Source organism: Melanostigma gelatinosum (assembly GCF_949748355.1).
Source record: "Melanostigma gelatinosum genome assembly, chromosome: 24".
Taxonomy (NCBI): Eukaryota; Metazoa; Chordata; class Actinopteri; order Perciformes; family Zoarcidae; genus Melanostigma; species Melanostigma gelatinosum.
In genome coordinates, this window is record NC_136657.1 from 9,955,220 (window position 1) to 9,975,825 (window position 20,606).

A 20,606-nucleotide genomic window follows, 5' to 3' on the forward strand; every position below is an offset into this window, starting at 1 on the left:
TTATACAGCAATACAGTCTGTTTTATACTGTGAACACAGAGATATGAGGGTCCAGACCAGCAGCGAGACCAGGACCAGCAGCGAGACCAAGACCGGCAGCGAGACCAAGACCAGCAGCGAGACCACTAATCCAGAAAGAAAAGAGTCAGAAGTCCACACGGAGAACTACTAGTACTTCTACTTCAGTGAGGTAGTACGTAGGGGTACTGTCACTGGTCGTGGAGTATTTTCACAGTGTGTTTGTACTTTTCCTGAAGTAATGTTTCAGTGCAGTACATTTAGTTGTAGTAGAGTTTTGTAACAGAGTTATGTTGTACCTGGGCCTTCACTGCTGTCCTGCAGCTGAAACACAGCTACGTTATTATTTGTTTCCTGTCAAAATGAAGCTCAACACCTAAAAATACACGAACTGCAGAGAATACGCAGAGAGTGACCTGTGAGAGTGACCTGTGAGTGACCTGAGACTGACCTGTGAGTGACCTGTGAGACTGACCTGTGAGTGACCTGAGAGTGACCTGTGAGACTGACCTGTGAGCGTGACCTGTGAGCGTGACCTGAGAGCGTGACCTGTGAGAGTGACCTGTGAGAGTGACCTGTGAGACTGACCTGTGAGAGTGACCTGTGAGAGTGACCTGTGAGCGTGACCTGTGAGACTGACCTGTGAGTGACCTGTGAGACTGACCTGTGAGTGACCTGAGAGTGACCTGTGAGACTGACCTGTGAGCGTGACCTGTGAGCGTGACCTGTGAGACTGACTTGTGAGACTGACTTGTGAGACTGACTTGTGAGCATGACCTGTGAGCATGACCTGTGAGCATGACCTGTGAGCATGACCTGAGAGACTGACCTGTGAGAGTGACCTGTGAGAGTGACCTGAGAGACTGACCTGTGAGTGACCTGTGAGACTGACTTGTGAGACTGACTTGTGAGACTGACTTGTGAGACTGACTTGTGAGACTGACTTGTGAGACTGACCTGTGAGACTGACCTGTGAGAGTGACCTATGAGAGTGACCTGTGAGACTGACCTGAGAGTGACCTATGAGACTGACCTCTGAGACTGACCTGTGAGAGTGACCTGTGAGAGTGACCTGTGAGACTGACCTGTGAGAGTGACCTGTGAGAGTGACCTATGAGAGTGACCTGTGAGACTGACCTGAGAGTGACCTATGAGACTGACCTCTGAGACTGACCTGTGAGAGTGACCTGAGAGTGACCTGTGAGACTGACCTGTGAGAGTGACCTGTGAGAGTGACCTGTGAGAGTGACCTGTGAGTGACCTGTGAGAGTGACCTGAGAGTGACCTGTGTGAGTGACCTGTGAGTGACCTGTGAGTGACCTGTGAGCCTGACCTGTGAGGTGTATAAAAGGAGAAAAGCTTCAGTTTATGTCCACCGTGTCCTGTCGGGTTGGCCAACATAAGGAGATAAGTCGTCCAAAGAAACCAATAATTCTCCAAAGTTGCTGTTTTGATGTCACACATCCTCCTTTACACTCCCCCTGTTTTCAGGCACATGTCGAGGTCATGAACTCAGTGGTGCTTTAGGATGAGAGAGAGGAGGACAGCACTCTGCAGTTAGTGACAGAATATGAGAAAATGGGCCCCTGGGCACAGAAATGTTAAGGGACCCCATGCACCTCACTACAAGAGCCACGAGAAGGAGCAAAGAGATATGTTCTTTTGCATCTCTTTGTAGTTGTTTTGTGTCTTTGTTTAGTCATTTTGCATCTTTGTAGTCATTTTGCATCTAGTTTTGGTCCTTTTGCATGTCGTTCAGACCTTTTTGCGTCAGTTTGCGTCCCTTTGCATCACTTTGTAGTCGTCTTGCATCACTTTGTAGTTGTCTTGCATCACTTTGTCATGATGCATCTGGTTTTTGTCATTCTGTTTGTTTAATAATTCCTTCTGTATAACTTTATATAGCAGCATAAGATACACAAGTACGATGATAAAATACAACATAAACACACTATACTCTGCTTTAGATCTCCCCCCATCCCAAAAAACACTTCTCTGTATTTAAAGGAAGCCTTTCAGTCCCATACTGTTAACAATTCATTTCATGTGCATTATTTTATCCTCGTGTTTCTCCAAATTAAAGCCTGAGGCTGCACGAACTTCCTCTACAGCTGCAGACATGCTGTGAGTGTACAAGTACAATACACTGAGTACTAACAGCTGTAGAGTCCTGCCTGTCTGTACAATGTATACTGCAGATGTCTGAAGTGAATGTTTTTCTTTGGGTTTTTTACACTAAATCCATGTTTGTCCTCTTGGTGATTTTAGTGATTTGCAGAAAGTCTTCAACATGAGTCAGACATTTGGCTTCAGGAGTCCTGGTTGTTGTAGAGACGCACGTGGCAGCAGCACATGCGTCTCTGATTATCTTCATCTGACGTTTTCACGTACATTTCGTTCACTTTCACGCACGGATCCGTGCCTCGTGGTTCCATAGCAGCGAGTCGAGACAGTTCAGACGTGTTTATTTACCGTGTTGGAGACGCTGCTGGGACGAGTTCCGCTTTCATTAGCACGGAAGACATGGCGCACTTACTGATGTCTGCACGTGATGTGGATGGAGAGACTGGGATCACAGAGGACCCACCTACAGGCGCACACTCCTCGGTGGTTTAGTGCCTCCTCCCGCCTCTTTTTTGGTCATATTGCGCCGTCTGCACAGCAAAGCCGCAGTTGTCCGGCGAGCGGAGCGCAAATCGAAAGCTTTTTTTTTCTGTAATCATCAAAGGGAGAAGGGGCGATAACTACAGTTTGCGCCACTTTCGCACCGTTTCTCCAAACTCTCAATGGAACCCGAAGACTGAAGCCAGCCTCCATCTCTGAACCCCGGGCCACCAGCCATGGAGTGTTGCGCATTTGGCTCGGAGCGCATGCTGTTCTCTGGATATTTACGCATCGCGTTGCTGTGGCTCGTGCAATTAGGAGCGTTCGCGCAACATGGTAGGTGGAAAGCAAACTTTTTATGGCTCAAGTTATGGCTTAAAACAAAAGAAAAAACCTTATGATTTCCAAATGGTTCAGCTGCCATGAAGACACAAAACGACTTCATCTTCATGATCAGGGACATAAAGTGGATGGAGATGACTAAAGCAACCCAGAGTCTCCGCTTCACATCGTTATTTGAAAGAAAAGTAAGAAAAAGTGCAGTAAAAACAACAAAATGAAATAAAGCAACATCAGTTCTCAAACATGCAGCATGTCATCGAAACATGAACATAATCCAGTAAACTCATCTCCCATCATGCCTTCTGGCTGATAACCTTTGTTTGACTTGAACATAAAGCTGCTGTCTCGGTCAGTCAAACATGCCACCCTGTCTTCCGTCTTGCTCATGTCTCTGTCTCCGGGGCGTCCGGCGACACATCAAAGCTCTGCGGTCGTAAGCTTTGAGGCAGGCCGTCGTAAAAGGAGACTCCGTGGGTCCTCGCACAGCTTTGCTACAAGAAAGACATTTGTGTTCCAAAATAAAGTCTACTGACACTCCTGTACCTCCGGGGGACACATTTCAAACTGTTTGGGTGTGACTTGCTGAAAGAAATGTGCTTATTCCCTCTGGTTTATAAGATGCCTTCAGCCCCATTCTCCAGTTTTCTGGTATTTTTAATTTTCTCTTACGCACAAACACGATTTATGAGTGATGTGCAGTTACTCTGCTTTGGTTGGCTGACGCGAGTTTACAGAACGTCTACAGCACTAAGGGTTGGAAACGGTTACCATGGTCACCATCTTATTTTAGCACGTTAGCACGCTCACACTGATTACAAATCATCTCGAGTGGGATTTCAATTTTGTCCACTGCATTTCTTAAATCCAGCCGATGCTTTGAGATATTTTAGTATTGGTCAATCAGCCGCGAGCATGTCAGAAATTCTAATGTCTTACAGTTTTGTCTCTTTTTGTCCTCTTGTGCAGAGTTTAGTTTGAGACATTTTACTGCTTTTCCACCTCGTCAAGAATACAAAGAAAAGTTATGAAGCCGTCAGGAGCTCCATCCTAAAATCTTTAGTGATCGTGCTTTAAAAACCCTCCAAACCCTCCGAAGTACGAGCGTGTCGAGTGTTTCCGAACTGCTTTGATAATGAGTCGGTCTGACTGTTTGTTTCCGTGGTGAGCGACAGGCCGTCGGGGGGAAAAGACCCGTGGCCTCAGTTGTGTTAACGCCACGCTCTTTCAAATGAATCTTATTTCCTGAGAACCTGCAGAAGTCCCTGCACATCTGGGCTGCTGAGGGCCTCCCTCCCAGTGGGACCCCCCTCCTGGGGGCCGCTTCATTAGCTCACCGCCCCCTCCCCTTCGGCTCTGTAAACTCATTAAGCCGCCAAGTGGACCAGTTTAGCCAGCAGCCAAAGCCTCGCCGATTGTCCTCCTGCCTGGAAAACCTGGATGTTTGGACAACCTGTGACCCGGAGTCTCGTCGGTGGAGCTTCCAGACGAGGTGAACACGCAGACATGAGGCCACGTAAACAAGAGATTTCGCTTTCAAGGGGCCTGTGAAGAAAAGCCTCCGTTGACGACTTTGACCCTTTTCACTTGACAGATGTGGAGCTTTTGAGTGTGCTGGTGTGGAAAACGACATGTTCTGCTCAAATAAACTCAGCCTGCAGCTGCAGAGGTCATGTGCCATTGGCTTGATCGTCCTTTCCCGGGGGGGGGGCGAGTTTAGAGCGGCTCACAGGAATGTCTGTTATTCTTAGCAATTTAGATAACCTCCGGGGGTGAAATGATCCTTCCTGCTCATCTCCTCAATGCCCACTGAGCATTAAGGAGCAAACGTGCCAGCACTCCTCTGATAATAGAGTTCCTCGGGAACAAATCACCAATGTATGACAGTTACAGGTGTATAGAAACTCAAAATGTAGCTTGTTAAAATAGACTCAGTTACAACCTTTATCCGGGCACTCAAGAGCACAGCTGTGCTGGACCTTATGTCGAAGGTTTAGGACGATCTGTTGGTAGTGTTGCGTCCCTTTGTGGTGGTAATCCGTCTCTTTGTAGAAGTTTTGCGTCTCTTAGAGGTCGTATTCTGTCTCTTTGTAGACCTGTGGCGTCTCTGCGTGGTTGTATTCTCTCTTTTAGGTAGTTTTACGTCTCTTTGTAGATGTTTTGTGTCTCTTCTTGGTCGTATTCTGCGTCCCTTTGTTGTCCTTCTGGATTATTTTGGTCATTTCATGTCTCAGTGGTAGTTCTGTGTCTCTCTTTTTTGGTATTTTCATCAATTTGTGATTTTCCAACAGCAGGATTGAGCAGCTGCGTGGTTTTGCTTTCCAAGAGTGCAGGAGAGTTGACCATAAAGATTGTTTTGTCAAATTACGAATCCCAAGGCCAAGAATAAAGGTCCACACCCTTCAAGCCTTTTGCCTCCAGTGCACTGAGAGAGAAAACTCAGTGAAGCCGAGGACAGTCTGACTCAGTCCTGCAGTTTGTGATAAAGATCGATGAAGCGTCGTGGGGAACTAAAGTCTCAGATAAGACATGACTCCAGGGTCAACCTGCCGAGGTTCTCGTTTTCATTTCCTCTTCGTTAAACTGCATCCAGAAAGATGTTTTTTAACCAACTTAAACACATATCTGCTAAATCAGTGTGTAATTCCCACCACCCTTGCTCTCAGCTCCGGAGTGTTACCCGGGAGGTCATCGGACTTTGCGTAATCCCCATCGCAGCGTCGACTTCGACTCCACGGAGATCCAGGACACGGCCATCCAGGACCTGATCTGTGACCACTCGCTGTCTCCGGGCTGGTACAGATTCAGGATCAACAACAAGCCGGCGGAGATGCCGACCACCTGCGTTGAGGTAAGAGGCCAAACATGGCAGGTGAGCTCTGCCAAAGAAGTCGTTCCCATAAAACCGCCTGCCTGCACAAACATCACCCAGCAGGTCGGGTTGATAAGCACCTTCAGCTCAGGTGGAGAGTTTAATGACCCCCTCGCTGCAGGTAATGACTGTTTCTGTTGACGCCCCCCCCTGCAGATGAACCGCTGTGGTACACAAGCTCCGGTGTGGCTCTCTCTGAAGGACTCCCCCCTGCCGCGGCCCGGCGAGGTCCGCCAGCTCTCTGCCTGCGCCACCTGGCAGTTCTTCCACGGCAGCACCAAGGACTGCTGCCTCTTCCGCATCCCCATCACGGTGCGGAACTGCGGCGAGTTCCTGGTCTACCGGCTGCAGCCCACACAGGGGTGCATGGGATACTGCGCTACAGGTGAACATGCTGGGAGGGTCCACGAGTCCACTCCAGGAGCGTCTGAGCTGGCCGTAACGTCTTCTCAAAGTGCTCTGTGCCATTAGGAACCACTTCCTGACGTTTTAGTTTTGAGGCCGATAACTACATTTATAATTAAGATGTACCGGCCAATGTTCGTGCACCTTAATAATGAGAAAAACATCTGATGTTTCAGTTACTCCAGATGTGGGACCCAGACTCTGCCCGCCAGGTGAGGTAGAAGTCAACGGCCGATGCAAAGGTGAGAGTCTGAGAATGTTGGCTTCTGCTTAAACCACAGATTCTCTTTTGATCTTACTGTAGTATGAAGAATTTATATTTCATTTACTGGAGAGTTGTACCGTTAAGTTAGCTTCCAGCTCTAAGCAGATTATAATACATAATATTTTAAATCAAAGCCAAATTTTTCAATAGAAATGCAATTATTTATTCAAAATGATGCGTTTTTTTTGCAAATAACTTAGATAGATGAGAATAACATTTCGAATTTTTGACCTTATTTTAAAGTGCGACACAAATAAAATAAAATGTATTGAGTCAAATCCTCACCAGGGTTGTTTCGGGTAACTGCTGTCCGGGTTTTCAGCTGCCGTCCCGTCCTTGCCGTCCCGGCCCGTCATCACCCCGGAGCTCATCGGCCACAGCGTCCACCTGAGGTGCTCTTTCATCCCGCCGCCGTGGAACCAGCCACTGGGCTTCCAGGTGGTCTGGGCCAGACACATCGGCCACAGCATGAAGGCTGAGATCAGGCAGGAATCCACACTGAAGCCCTTCTCTGTGGTGGAGATGGATGGCGTCCACTTCAGGCTCGGAGAAACGGTAATTCCTGCCAGAGAGTTTTCTGAGAGTGTGTGTGTGTGTGTGTGTGTGTGTGTGTGTGACCCCTGAAAGTGGGGAACGTAAGCTGCGGATCATGCTGACCTCTTTCTGCCTGGGTTCATCCTTAAAGGCAACGGCAGAGAGGCGTGTGTCATATCCAGTTGGAAGGAAAGAGGAGGGTGGGGAAGTTAAATCAGTTGCAGGTTGTGAAAGCCTCGCTCCACATGCTTCACATTTAATCTCTGAGTTCAGTTACGTGAACACGGACAAATGCACACATGTACAATAAAGCTGCTTCTTTACACCGTTTTCTTCGACAACTTGCACAACAGAGTTGCCATTTTCTTTGGAACTTACACAGATTTAATGCTGACACGTTCAGTTCCAGTTCCCTGCCTTCAGACGGGAAGCTGGAAGATGTGGGCGGTTGGAGCGTCGGCTCTTCTGCAAGCAGACAAAGCGCAGAAAAGGCAAAGCAGATTCATGGTGGCGTTTGAATACAGCCTCAGAGGCCAGAGGCTGCCGACGGCTCTCGTTTCCTGGAGGAATTATTCGCCAGAGTGATGCTGTGTGAAAGTGAGGCGATGCCCCTCGGTACAGCTGTGGACCATTGCGCTCCTCGTCCATGTTTGGGTTGTGTTAGTCGTTAGTCGGGCCGTGCTCGCTCACGGAGCCTTTCTACGATAACTTTTATCTTTAACTTCTCTTTCGTGTTATTTCATGGATTAACGCTGACGTCTCTCTTGCAGTTCTCCTGCAGCGTGTCGACTTTTAGAGCCGACTCCAGCCACAGCAGGTCTCCTCCAAAAGAAAGCGAGGGTTTCTACGCTGGACTGAAGGTAAACATCTCTGTGTTATGCTTCTACTCCGATCCAATCCAACGCATTTGTAGAAAAAGCCAAGTCAAACTCACCAAAGCCTCTTTGTTCCCTCTTCGTCTTCAGTTTTCTCCAGACTCGCTCCGCATAGCGGAGAACAGCAAAGAGCACGAGGTGACCGTGCACAGCACAGTGCCCATCCCCTGCTACGGCGCCGACCGCGGTCGCCAGTGTGGACTCCCTCTGGCTCTGAGTGTCCACGAGCCAGGTCAGACCTGCAGGGTTAGGAGACAAAATCGAAATGTTGGCAACAGGATGAGCCTGCAGCAACCACCACAGCTGACCAAACATACCATTCTGTTCGCCTTAAAATCCCTTTATTCGTGTAATTATTTGTAAATTTGTGCAGAAACCTCTGCACGCTTGTCTTGGGGTTCCTCATCTGTTGTGCTCCGACTTGCCCCGTACATCATCACATGAAAGCCAGCTCAGGGAGACATAACGGTTCTGCAGGCAGCTGTGTGCCGTCCGTCAACACTAACTCACTGCTGTGTTGACATCCACAGACGGTCTTGAACACGAGGCCCCAAATGTGGCGCTGTCCGCCTGCCAGGTGGAGCTCCAGCCCAACGCCTGCAGAGAAGGCAGCTGCGGCCGGGCAGCGGTTTTCGTCAGCGCCGTCACAGACTTTACGCCGGACGGGAATCGCCCGAGTCTGATCGGCGTTTTGCCCGGACCCGGCGCACCGCGACTCTGGAGAAGCTACGTCCCGACGTCTCTGAAAGTGAGTTAGCAGGAATTTCCTTCCACGTTGAAAGACGATTCAAAGATTCTCCGTGCAGTGAGACACGTAATGATCATCTCGATCGAATTTATGGTGATTCAAAGTATTTTTTATATCAAACCACAATGCAGACGTTCCAGGGATTCAGTGGCCCTTATGGTCCTGTGGTATGCAAACTGCATATTACTTGGTCCTTACGGGGGTTCCTGGACTCCTTGAGGATGCCCAAGGGGTCTTTGAGGAGGTTCCAGTGGGCCCTTGGGTATTCCAGGAATCCTAGAGGGAATTTCTTAAGAGGGCACCAAAACTGAATGAAGGAAACAGCAGAGTCATATAATTATCCAAGTACGACTTTAATGAGAAAGACGGCTGTAATTACAGGTGTCTCTGTGAAACTGTTTATGTATACACACAGTTGTACAGTGCTTTATGAAGATGGGGGGGTTGTGTGCCCGTTTAATGGGTTGACATGTTTAAAGAGCACAAGCTGCAGCGTTACGCAAGACATGATGTCAGCCCTCCAGACAGTGCGTCTCTGAAGGGAGTTTCCCATCTGTGTTTGGTGAAAACATCAAAGCCCAGGGTCAGAGGGTGGAGCCCCCCCCACACATCTTTGCTCTCCTAACCTCCCCCCAGGTCACGGTCCAGGACGTTCCTACTTCCATCTGCTACTCTCTGACTGACCCACATGTCATTACTCTGGACGGCAGGTAATTGACCCCTTGAATTGGTTATTCGCAGGCGTTCAAGAGAAGTTGAAGTTTGTCCCGGTAAAACATCTGTATGTCCTTCTGTGCAGGCGTTATGAAAACCACCAGACTGGCACCTTTGTCCTCTGCCGGAGCCTGGTCAGGGAGTTCGAGGTCCACTCTCGCCAGTGGGACTGCGGCAGCCGTCACTACGCCGTCGCCTGCAACTGCGGCGTTGCGGCGCGAGAGGGGAACGATCTCGCCGTCTTTGACATGTGCAACGGCCAGCCGCAGGAGACCAGGCCGCAGCTCACCCTCAGGACCCTCGGCGACAGGGAGGGCAGTCGGGTCAGGGTGCTGGAGTCCCACCAGGGGAAGAAGGTCACCGTAGGTATCCCAACATTTTGACACTGGTGCAGTTTGGAAAATCTTCACACGCTATTTTGCTTCCCGGGAAACATCATCGGCTGCGTTCACGCTTGAACCGTCAATCATTGAATCAAGAATGCGCAGCTATTCCAGTTTAAATGTTTGCTTTTTCTTGCATGAGGAGATTATTGTTAATGACGCTGTTGGATGTGACTCTCCTCTCGTAGTTGATCTTTCCCTCCGGGGCCTTTGTTAGGGCCGATGTTGGCGATTGGGGGATGAGCCTGTCCGTGCGCGTGCCCAGCGTCGACTACAGCAACACGCAAGGTCTCTGCGGCACCTTCGACCACAACGGCAACAACGACTTCCACGGCTCGGACGGGAGCCCCGATGACCTGCATCGCTTCATAGAGGACTGGAGGTCAGTCTGGGACAAATACAAATGATTGTGATTCAACTTTAGCTTTGTTAGGACCTGATTTGGCTGAAATGGGAGATTCTACACAGAGCCGTTTCTTTCTTTCTCTGCGTGTGGGCTAGGATTGCTCCCGGCGAGAGTTTGTTTGACAGGACACCTCCCGGGACGATGGAAGAGGTCAGGAGGCCTTTCTGTCAGTGCCAGAAAGGATACAGCGCTTCTCATCACGTCTTTGATTGAAACATTATTATGAACGGCAGACATGTTTCTGGCCGGTTAGGATTTCTTATCAGTCATGCTGAGCAGGTGTTTCCTGGGATTATTGCATTCTTTTAAACATCTGTTTGGAGGGAGTGATCTCAGCAGGCGGATGATACATGATCTCAATGAGAAGAGAAAGCTGGAAACACGCGTGTTTACAGTGATCCTTCCAGGACACGGCCTGGAAGGATCACTGTAAACACGCGTGTTTCCAGTGATCCTTCCAGGACACGGCTGGGGGAATGTTTTTGGCCAAACCGAGCTCTCTTGTAAGAGTTCATTTGAGGACGGGAACCAAAACACGAAGACTTGTAGACGTAACGTTAATAAGAATAACTGACAAAGAGCGAGTTGCGTTGTTGGTGAGTTGCGAACACTCACTTAAGTTTCTCAAGAGTTTCCTCCTCTGTCTTCAGTCAACGAGCCGCCGGCCTTCCACCAGCCTCAAAGCGACCTGCGGACATTCGGCGGGGAGAACTTTGTCTTCCAGTTTGCGGCCTCGGACCCCGAGGGCTCGGCCCTCCTCTTCCAGCTGGAGGAGGGGCCGAGGGGGGCCCTCCTCTCCCCTGCCGGCCTCCTTATCTGGAGGGTCCCGTCGCTTCCTGAGGAGGAGGGACGTCAGACCTTTCGCTTCACGCTGTCAGACGAGTGCAACGCCCAGAGCTCCTTCACTGTGGAGGTAGAGTTGGAGAGCCATAACTTATTTATTGAACCTTTATTTAGCCAGGATGGTCCCCTCTGGAGTACTTTTAAGTGTCTAACGACTGTCTAGGTGCTTAGTAACTCTCTAGAAGAGTCCAATGCTGCTTGTTAGAGATTATTTCAATAAAAACAGGACCCACCTGAGCCGCCTCTCTGTTCCACCTGTAATACAGATGGCCGTGGTGCCGTGTGGGTGTCAGAACGGCGGGACGTGTGTGACGGACGTTCATTTCCCTGCTGGAAGCGGGAAGCACCTGTGCGTATGTCCCAAGGGGAAGCAGGGCGACCTCTGCGACCAGGATGTGGACGAATGCCGGTCGGCTCCGTGCGCAGCCGGCAACTGCATCAGCACCGCCGGCGGGTACAGATGCGAGTGTCCTGCGGGGTTGAAAGGTGAGATGTTGGTAAATCCTGTTTGAAGAGGATCAGTTTATGATCGTGGAAACATCTCACCGTGTGTTCGGCAGGTGTCGCATGCCTGGACGATGTCAACGAGTGTGAGAGGAAGCCGTGTTTCCAAGGAGTCCCGTGCTTCAACAGCTTTGGCTCCTATAGCTGCGGCTCGTGCCCCAAAGGCATGCTGGGAAATGGGACAATATGCACAGGTAAGAATGAGAATACAGAGAACACGTTTCAGGTGTTTAAAAGGACAGCAGCTCAGACAATATTCTCCGTTAAACAGCAGCAGTTGTGGGCATAAAAAACAATATACTGCATCCTGTCAAAGTAGCCTTGAGCAAGGTACTGAATCATTCCATGTTTTAAAAGATATTCAGTTTCAGGTTTGCAAAATCATCTGTTGGCCAAAGATCTGGTCTGATCGTTAGACGTGAGTAAAATGAGAACTGAACAGATGCATTTTAAAATACGAGAGATATTTCACTCAGTTTTAATGAACATTTTTCTTGATAAATTGCAAAAAACATTATTTTAAACTGCTGATTATGATTTTTACATACGATTTTAAAGTGCGCACAGACGAGACCCGTTATACATGATGACAGAGCTCAGGCCCTCACACCTGGATCTCATCAGCCGGCGTAACATGACTTCATCAGATGCTGCTGTTCTTTGGAATGTTGCAGCCATTCTGAAGTCCTTCTAAGGTCTTGCAAAATTTAAAAAGTGAAATCTTTCTCCACGGGACAATTTGCATGCAAATATTTCAAGCGGTTGTACAGTGACTTTGGATAAGAGCATCTGCTAACTGTCCAGAAGGTGACGGTGCATTTGTTCACCGCGGGGTTAAAGTACTTGTGTTGAATGGAAACCAGATGGCAGCTGATACGCTTTGAGTTGAGTTAATGCTTTGAAAACACTGCCGCTGTGGGAGAAACGCTGCTTGCAGCTCATGTTTGTGTACATGCACGTGTACGGATGACCGTTAACTCATCACTAATAGTTGTAATGTGTTTATAAAGCTGAACACCTCCCAGCAGCTAAGAATCTGTAGAGATGTCAAGTTGTTGTCCTTTGAGGAAATAAGAGGTGTATGTTGCAAGACATACCATTCGGCATAAATTACAGTCAGTGATGTATTGTTTGTCTTTTATTAGTAGACTCATGAGGACAGATCCTTGGATGTCCTCATCCCCTTTTGTTTACTGCTTACTCATCAGGTTTGCTTGACTTGCTGCCAATCACTGAGTGTTTCCTGCTCCGCTCGTGGCTTGTAAATGTGTTAATAGGCTGTGACTGGTGCTCATGCCTCGTTGAGATCTTGACACAAACTCGTTCCAAAGTCTGGTCTCTTGCTGAGCGTCTGTCTTTCTAGGACAACAACCTTTTGACCCTTCCAGGCTACAGTATATTCTTCAATCCTTTGCTGTTGGTTCATTGCAATGTGGACGGGGGAAGTAGTTCCAGAGCATCAGATAAAGTCTTTATTTGGCAGAACAAAATATAATCTGTTCTTCTTCATACAGCAGTCGCCCCCGTCTCCACCACATCTGCTCCTCGTACCACGGTCTACAAGACACCACATGTTCTGCTGCAACCACCCGAAATGAAGACAGACACTTTCCAGAAGACCGCAAGTGGCTCACCGCAGACGAGGGCTGAGGCGAAGGAGACCATTCCAAGGACTGACCCTAACCGGTCCCGAAGTAAGACCACCGCTCTGAGACGCATTCCAGGGATGAGCCTGAACCCAGAGGCGGAAAGTGACAAAAGCATCACGGCAGGTGCACCAATCGTTTCCCAAATAAAGAATGATGCTTTGAGAGAAAGCCAAGGAATTAAACTCAACCCATCCACCACCGACACAGACACTTTCAAGAACATCTCAGGAGTTGGCAACACTATTGCAAAGACGTCCACTCCCGCCCAGCCGCCAGGAAGTGGCAGAGCAGCTTCAGGTACGGCTTCCAACAATGTCTGCCAATTTAAAAAGTTCATGGTTTGTAGTGGACTCTACTGAGCATTCAAAAACTTGCTAAAGGATGCTTAGGAGGACCCATTAGGGCCGTTGATCCAGCTCATAGAGAGCACTGACCACAGTTTGTGTCTCTCAGGATCTGGTCCGTCTCCGGCTGTGAATGTGTCGGCTACGTGTGCCAGCAGGCCCTGCTTCCCCGGCGTTCAATGCATCAACCGCAGGCCGCCACATGTCGGATACGTCTGCGCCCGTTGCCCGCCCGGCCTTTACGGCAACGGACGCGTCTGCATGAAGAACGCCAAGGAAGGTAACGTCCGTCTGAACATTTCATTTAGCAAATAGACCTGCAGCTCTGCCTTGTGACTTCTCTGTTGGCATAATAACAGAATGCAAGCATGGATATCAACATGCAGGATTAAATACAAAGGATCCAGATGAAAACATCTGTCAGTAATGGGAAATCCCTCCAAACATTGTGGGCTACTTTTATTTAGTTCTGGTCCCCTGATGTTTCATGTGGTTTTTTGGTTGGAATGAATGTCATTTATTGCAGCAGATGAATCACTTTAACTGGTTGGAAACCACATTTTGGTGCTTTGATTCTTGGATCAGCTCCCGGCCGCAAAGTTTGAACAGGAGAAGTTATTTTCCAACAAGGGGAGCAGGGGGGGGGGGGGGGGGGTCCTGATACTGATACTCCTTTACTGTGGTCCTGAACCCTGCTGTCTTTCCTCAGCATCCAATCACCTTCCTCGGCAGCAGACGCTCGGCAAGACCATCCGATCCCCGCAGGGAAGCAGCAGCAAAGTCTCTCAGCTCCACTTGCCCAACCTGCCCAGCAGGCACGGCATCAAACACCTGTCCTGGGCTGTCACCAGAGAGAACCGAGACAACGCGCCACGCCAGGTTCCCACCTCAGGGAGGGGCGGCGGGACCGGGAGGAGAGAGGCGGTCGCCGTCTCCAGAGATGTCCCTAGAACGTCGATCGGTGCCCTCCACGTCACTGCAAACACCCACAACCCCCGCCACAGTACCAACCTCAGGACGGACGGCAGATCTAGCACGGCCATCTCCAGGGCCTTTGTTCCTCACGCGCCGTCCTCCAAGGTGAGTTTTGGTGCCGTGCGTCGTCTTGATCTGTAGACATGAATGTCCTTCATTCTGTGATCATCTCCCAGCAGTCCGAAGCAGCATTCACTGGTGCCACACCTGCGAAGGTAACGCCGCCTGCTCCTCACCTATCCACTCAGTCTGGCAAAGGGACGCAGACCCCCCAGCCCAAGCTGTCCACCCACGCCAAACCCCGGACCCCTCCGAGACCTGCCTTCCCTCAGACAGCGGCCCTCACCGCTCTGTCGTACTCGCTCCCTGAGTCAGAGTCCTCCGCTGATGGAGATGAGGCCGAGCCTGGATCTGAAGAACCGGAGACGGTCCCTGCATTGACCTTCACAACGCCGAGCAAGACGGCGTACAGCTCCCCGCTACGAAGAGCTACCTCCATCCAGGCAGCGGTGAGGAGCGGCACGACGGCGGACAAACACGCGCCGACCTGCGCCGACCGCCCGTGTTTTCCCGGTGTCCCCTGTGAACCAACCACGGACGAGGGTTTCCACTGTGGGCGGTGTCCCGGAGGATACACTGGAGACGGACGAGCATGCAGAGGTACGGCTCCGTGTGCCTTCATCCCTCGTCTGATGATAAGAAAACATTCACTTTAAGGTAAACATCTGTCTGTTTATCCAGCTGTTTGCAGGCATATGTGTGGAAGGAACATGGAGTGTGCTGCGCCCAACACGTGCCGCTGCAAACCCGGCTACACCGGATTCGACTGTCAGACAGGTAAACAAATAAGTGGCTGACATAGATTATTATAGCCGTTTATGTGTTCTTATATCGTTTGTTTGTGACCCACATTTTCTCAGCAATCTGTGAGCCGGACTGTGTGAACGGGGGCGTCTGCGTTGCTCCGGGTGTGTGTCACTGTCTCCGAGGGTTTCATGGAGAAAGCTGTCAGGAAGGTAAAGCAGTCGTGTCTCCGAGCACCAGAGTCCCTTCAGAAAACACCTCAGCAGGGTCCGACAGTCTGCCCTGCTCGTGGACGTATGGAGGTCAAAAAGAGGAATCAGTTTTAAGCCGTTCCATCACCAGTTAAAGTTCCACATCATCAGTAAAAACGTGTATTAACAGCGATGCATCTTCCAATAATATCACAGATGAATCGTCTTGATTTTCTTCAATTTGTTCATTGACATTATGAATGAACTATAACAAATGAAATGCCTCTCTGCAGCTCTGTGCCGGTCCCCATGTGAGAACGGAGGCCGCTGTGTGGGACTGCAGACTTGTTCGTGTCCTTATGGGTTTGTCGGACCTCGATGTGAGACCAGTGAGTTCGCAGTGACTTCAGTTTCTTTGCTTTAAAAAACAAAAAGGTGATTTCTGTTACCAGCCCGTGATGGATGTTGTTTTCCTCGTAGTGGTGTGCAGCCGTCACTGTCACAACGGAGGCCAGTGTGCGTCTCCAGACGAGTGCATGTGTCTTACAGGCTGGAGCGGACCGTCCTGTGAGACAGGTGTGTGTGTGTGTGTGTGTGTGTGTGTGTGTGTGTGTGTGTGTGTGTCCTCACCTCTGTAACGCTGACGTCGTCGTCTCCCCCCTGCAGCTCTCTGCTCTCCCGTCTGCCTCAACGGAGGTTCGTGCACTCGGCCGAACATCTGCGAGTGTCCTCGCGGTTTCTACGGCGCACAGTGTCAGAATGGTACGACGTCAGCCGTCAACGAGTCAACAAGCAGCTCAAGCGTTCATGGAGTTCATTTGAGAGGTTGTCTCGTGGTTGCTTTTAGTATTTTCTTTGTTCTTTTCCCTCCAGCCGTCTGCAGTCCTCCCTGTAAGAACGGCGGTCTGTGCGTAAGGAACAACGTCTGCTCCTGTCTGCAGGGACACACCGGGAGGAGATGCGAGAAAAGTCAGTCCTTCTTCCTCCTCATCGTCACTTGTTTGACGCATTTATTTACTTCTCTCACCACCGGTGCATCCTCATATTTCTCCATCCTTCCTCACATCTTATCCTCTTCATCCTTTTCTTACTTTGCCATCATGATGTCCTTTAACCTTCCGTCTCTTTATCTTTCTTTCATCAATAAGCTGAATATGTTGTTCTCTCTCTCTCTCTGCAGGTGTGTGTGAGCGCATGTGTATGAACGGCGGCAGGTGTGTCAGCCCAGATGTGTGCGATTGTCCGTCGGGTTGGCGAGGAAACAGATGCGATAGACGTAAGGGCCGTGACGCGGGAATCACGTCCCGTACAGATGTTTTTACATTTACAACTGGACCTGTTAGCTCCCATGATGCATCAGTGCAAATGTCTGACAGCCTTTCCCGCAGTGTCATCCACATCAAAACTTGTTTTAGCACAACGTTGTCCAGAAACTATCCAGCCAACAAACACTCAAACTCATAAGTTGAGGCAAAAAGAAAACTAGAAAGATTCATCATGAGATCACCAAACAGTGAAACTAATAATGAAAACATAGTTAAATAAAACGGAGAAAAACAGCAAAGCCTCTCACGTGAGCAGCTGTAATTAGAGAATATTTGCTTGATAACTACGTCCCTTTACTGTAAAACTCACCACACTGAAGCAGGAACAGTCTGCGACACAAAGTTTCTGCTGACAGAAGCTTCCCTCAAAGACACCTCTCGTGTGGAAACCGTGGAAACAGTTTCAGACATCAGAGGAGACGGATTCAGAGTTATCTGTTGAAGCTGTGTGTCCTCAGCCTCCTCCTCTTCGTCAGGCGACAGCTCCACACCTGTGGCTCATAGAGGGGCTGTCCTCCATCAGGAGGCAACTGCACATCTCCACGGTGTTACACGGCATTTGGTTTCCTTTCTACCTCTTTTGCTGTTGTCACTTCCTGTTTTCCAGGTCATGCTTTTGCTCTCAGCAGTCATGTCCAAGTCTCTAACGCGTTGATCCGTGTGTCGCCTCGCAGCCAGCTGCCTGCAGCAGTGTCTGAACGGAGGGGAGTGTGTGGGAGCCAACACCTGCCACTGCACGCCGGGCTGGCTCGGCACGCTGTGTCAGATCCGTGAGTGTCCCGGCGAAACGAGGAAATGACGCGCTTCACGAATATCCCGCCGTTTTCCAAACTGAACGGAGACGTTTGTCTCTTGTCCGTGTCTGTCGTTGTGTCACTCCTCAGCTCACTGTGAACACAAGTGTCTGTACGGCAGCCGATGTGTCCGGCCAAACGTCTGCGCTTGTCGGAGCGGATCTCTTTGCTCCAGAAGGGTAAGAAGGACGGGTTATTTTAGTATTTAGGACTTTTCAATGACTTCCAATTTAGTAGCATTATTTAGTGCAGTAGCTTCCTCCCAGCAGCCAGCAGAGGGTAGAACAGCACCAGGAAACACGCGAATCCACCTCGACCAGCAGCAGCAGCAGCATCCACAGCAGACGTCTTCAATCCCAAGTCACACGCACGACCTTCAACCCCGACCAGGTCGAGTTAAGACGTTGACACGTTCAACAGACTGAGCTATACGAGTCATTACACACATCTTTGAACAGGAAACGATTTGGACACACAAACAGGAAGCAAAGACAATTAATGTCGGCCTCAAATACTTAAACTCTTGCATACGTTCTGTGTTCGATTGTCGACTTTGTTTCCCTTTACTTTATTCACGCAACTATTAACGCAGCTATTTATTGTGTTCACGCAGCTATTTTAGCATCTATTCCTATTTTATTTATGGTCGCACATCCGCTGGTCCCGAGGAGGACTTGAACCCGACACGGGCGCCTTTCGTGTCGTGAACAATCCTCCTGCGCCACCAACGCAAGTACACACATCAAGCTTCTCTTTGCATATTTGACCTTTTCATTTTGAGATTTAGCCCTAAAAATAACTGAACCACATCGGGTTTGAACACACAACCTCAGGCTTTAGAACCCGTTTTATAACACTTTGAGCTATCTCACCTTCAACGCATTTCCATCGTTTCAGAGCTTTTTACTCCTCTTTGGGCGCTGAACTTCAAAAGTCACTGCACCTCACAAGGATTGACCACACAACCTCAGGTACTCTGTCCAGTTGTTTATCACTCTGAGCTCTGTCATCTTCATGATATTTTCTTTGACCTTCTGATCCTCCACATGGACCATTGAATCCACTGTAAGTTATTTTACCTGCAGCTGCTTTTTGGCTCATTGTTGTGGCAGAGACCACGTCCATCAACTATAGGCTTGAACATTTTAAAGTTGGATTTTTCAGTTCCTTTGTCACTTCTGATCTAAATATCTTTTCCAATCAAACTCATGAGGATTTACCTTTTTTTTTTCTCGCTCCCCTTTGATTAAAAATGTTCCTCTGAGACACAGCTTCTTAGTATTTTTTGCTCAGACAAACCAGCGAGCCTACAGCCGTCGTTAAGACAGTAAATCTGCATATTTCCCTCTTTTTCAACAGTACAGTCACTTTACGCACAAGTAGCCCAAGGAAAGACAATATCCAGCCTCTTTTCAATTATTTATTCCCACATCACTCCTAAAAGATGACAAATGATAATTCTGGTCCATTCCCCCAGCTGGGCATGCAAGTGCTCATTAGTTTTAAAGAAGGTTAATCCATTTAGGTTTTGCATATTGATATGCCAATTATGTCTAATCGTGGAATCGGCATCCGTCAAGGTAATAGTGCATAAACACATGCAAGAACATTCGGGAGAAGTCAACGTTATAATAAAGTAGGTGTTAATTGGACTGTCGGCTCACTCGTGTGTGTACAGCCGGGTGAGGAGGGAGGAAAAGGGGGTCTCATCACATTTTTCTCCCCCAAAATCGTGTCATTTTCAAACCCCATGCTGAGAACTCTGTGGGTGTCGCGCCTAAACACTCGGCTGGAGAGGAGGGTCACAGGGGCAAGGGATTGTGGGAGCTGTTATTTTGACTTTGCAGTGGCGAGAAAACGTTTACAAAACCAGAACAGATGCAATCTGTAGAGTGGAGTCAGTTTCTTGGTAAAACAACTGGACTGGACTTGTTTTTCAGATGGCCAGGTTACACATGACTTTTTGTTTTTTAAATATAATCCCTGAATTGCTGCCAAAACAGTTTTTTGTCATCTTTTTTATTTCAGGAGTGTAAAATAATCAGCACTCACCATATCCACGATGTCCTCAATTCATCTCTGGAAAAAGTTTAAGCAAAACTATAACGGGAACCAAAGGTCTTGATATTTGAATATAAAGAAGCAATCATACAAGATATTCAATCAAAAATGTGTTGTCAATGCAAACATTCATGGTAAACTGAGTGCTTTTTCGTGTTTTTCGCTTGTTCTTTACTTTCAATCCTACAAATTTCATCCTAAACTATAATGATCAGGCTCTTTTTTTATGCATTGGGACGTACAAGAGTACATCTTGTTCGTTTTAAACACTTAACATTTTAAGACTGTGGGCATGAATGAGTTCACTGCAACACTGAGATCACACAAAACAAACACTGTCACAGTTTGTGTGTGAGGCATTTAACAACAGACACATGTGGAGAAATATGTGTCATCAATATTCAGAGTAGTGCAAAGTATGAATTATAGATGTAATCTCCAATGAGGCCACATGATGGCAGCAAACAGCAACTTTAAATCACATCAGTGGCTTCATGTCGCACTGCAGACTGCAGCTGTGTCATGTACAAATAACATTGTTTTCTTTACCGTTTTCATCAGGAACCAAGTTTTCAGATCACGTCCCACCATCCCAACAAGCTGCAGGAGACAGAAGTAGAACGTGATGTTCAAATAGATTTGTAGCTTTAGAGATGAAAGGGTTGGCTCACAGTTGTAAACAGTAGTTCACTGAAACAGGCTGAAACATTCCTTCTGTTCATATAACATCTATAATAATCATGTCACTGCCATGTTGTACACTTTTTAAAAGACACGACACAAATGTTTTATGTAATGTGCTTCATGATCAGAGCCCAAGCAGCTCACATACAATGCATGAACTGATATTTATCATATTTTTGGGGGGATTCCTCAGATGCAATAAGCAGCAAATACGCAACTAGTGTTAAGGGGCATGACTGTATTTTGAGGGAGTTCCTCAAGCAACGTTC

The 20,606-nt window shown here is 48.5% G+C and overlaps 2 protein-coding genes across 14 annotated transcripts in view; one reads left to right on the top strand and one right to left on the bottom strand.

The window, feature by feature from the left end:
• LOC306797239 (uncharacterized protein) overlaps positions 1 to 20,606 on the bottom strand; it is a 252,033-nt gene that overhangs the window by 110,355 nt on the left and 121,072 nt on the right. The window lies entirely within an intron of this gene.
• Positions 2,784 to 19,582, top strand: LOC306797301 (uncharacterized protein). The gene is made up of 28 exons (XM_079296587.1): positions 2,784 to 2,958; positions 5,628 to 5,812; positions 5,990 to 6,218; positions 6,415 to 6,480; positions 6,826 to 7,058; positions 7,808 to 7,897; positions 8,003 to 8,144; positions 8,443 to 8,660; positions 9,297 to 9,370; positions 9,460 to 9,736; positions 9,946 to 10,139; positions 10,259 to 10,350; positions 10,814 to 11,076; positions 11,273 to 11,492; positions 11,567 to 11,704; positions 13,025 to 13,456; positions 13,613 to 13,783; positions 14,213 to 14,583; positions 14,655 to 15,138; positions 15,220 to 15,315; positions 15,399 to 15,494; positions 15,767 to 15,862; positions 15,954 to 16,049; positions 16,140 to 16,235; positions 16,347 to 16,442; positions 16,654 to 16,749; positions 17,473 to 17,568; positions 17,683 to 19,582. Exons 1-28 carry the CDS (start codon positions 2,859 to 2,861, stop codon positions 17,799 to 17,801), a joined length of 4,866 nt encoding a protein of 1,621 aa, XP_079152713.1. The 5' UTR covers positions 2,784 to 2,858; the 3' UTR covers positions 17,802 to 19,582.

What these genes read in the sequence shown, in the direction of transcription:
- LOC306797301 (XM_079296587.1), top strand. Translation starts at nt 2,859, where the DNA reads ATGGAGTGTTGCGCATTTGGCTCGGAGCGCATGCTGTTCTCTGGATAT. An exon ending in AGGAGCGTTCGCGCAACATG is followed by an intron (nt 2,959 to 5,627) that starts GTAGGTGGAAAG and finishes CCTTGCTCTCAG; the next exon opens with CTCCGGAGTGTTACCCGGGA. An exon ending in ACTTCAGGCTCGGAGAAACG is followed by an intron (nt 7,059 to 7,807) that starts GTAATTCCTGCC and finishes TCTCTCTTGCAG; the next exon opens with TTCTCCTGCAGCGTGTCGAC.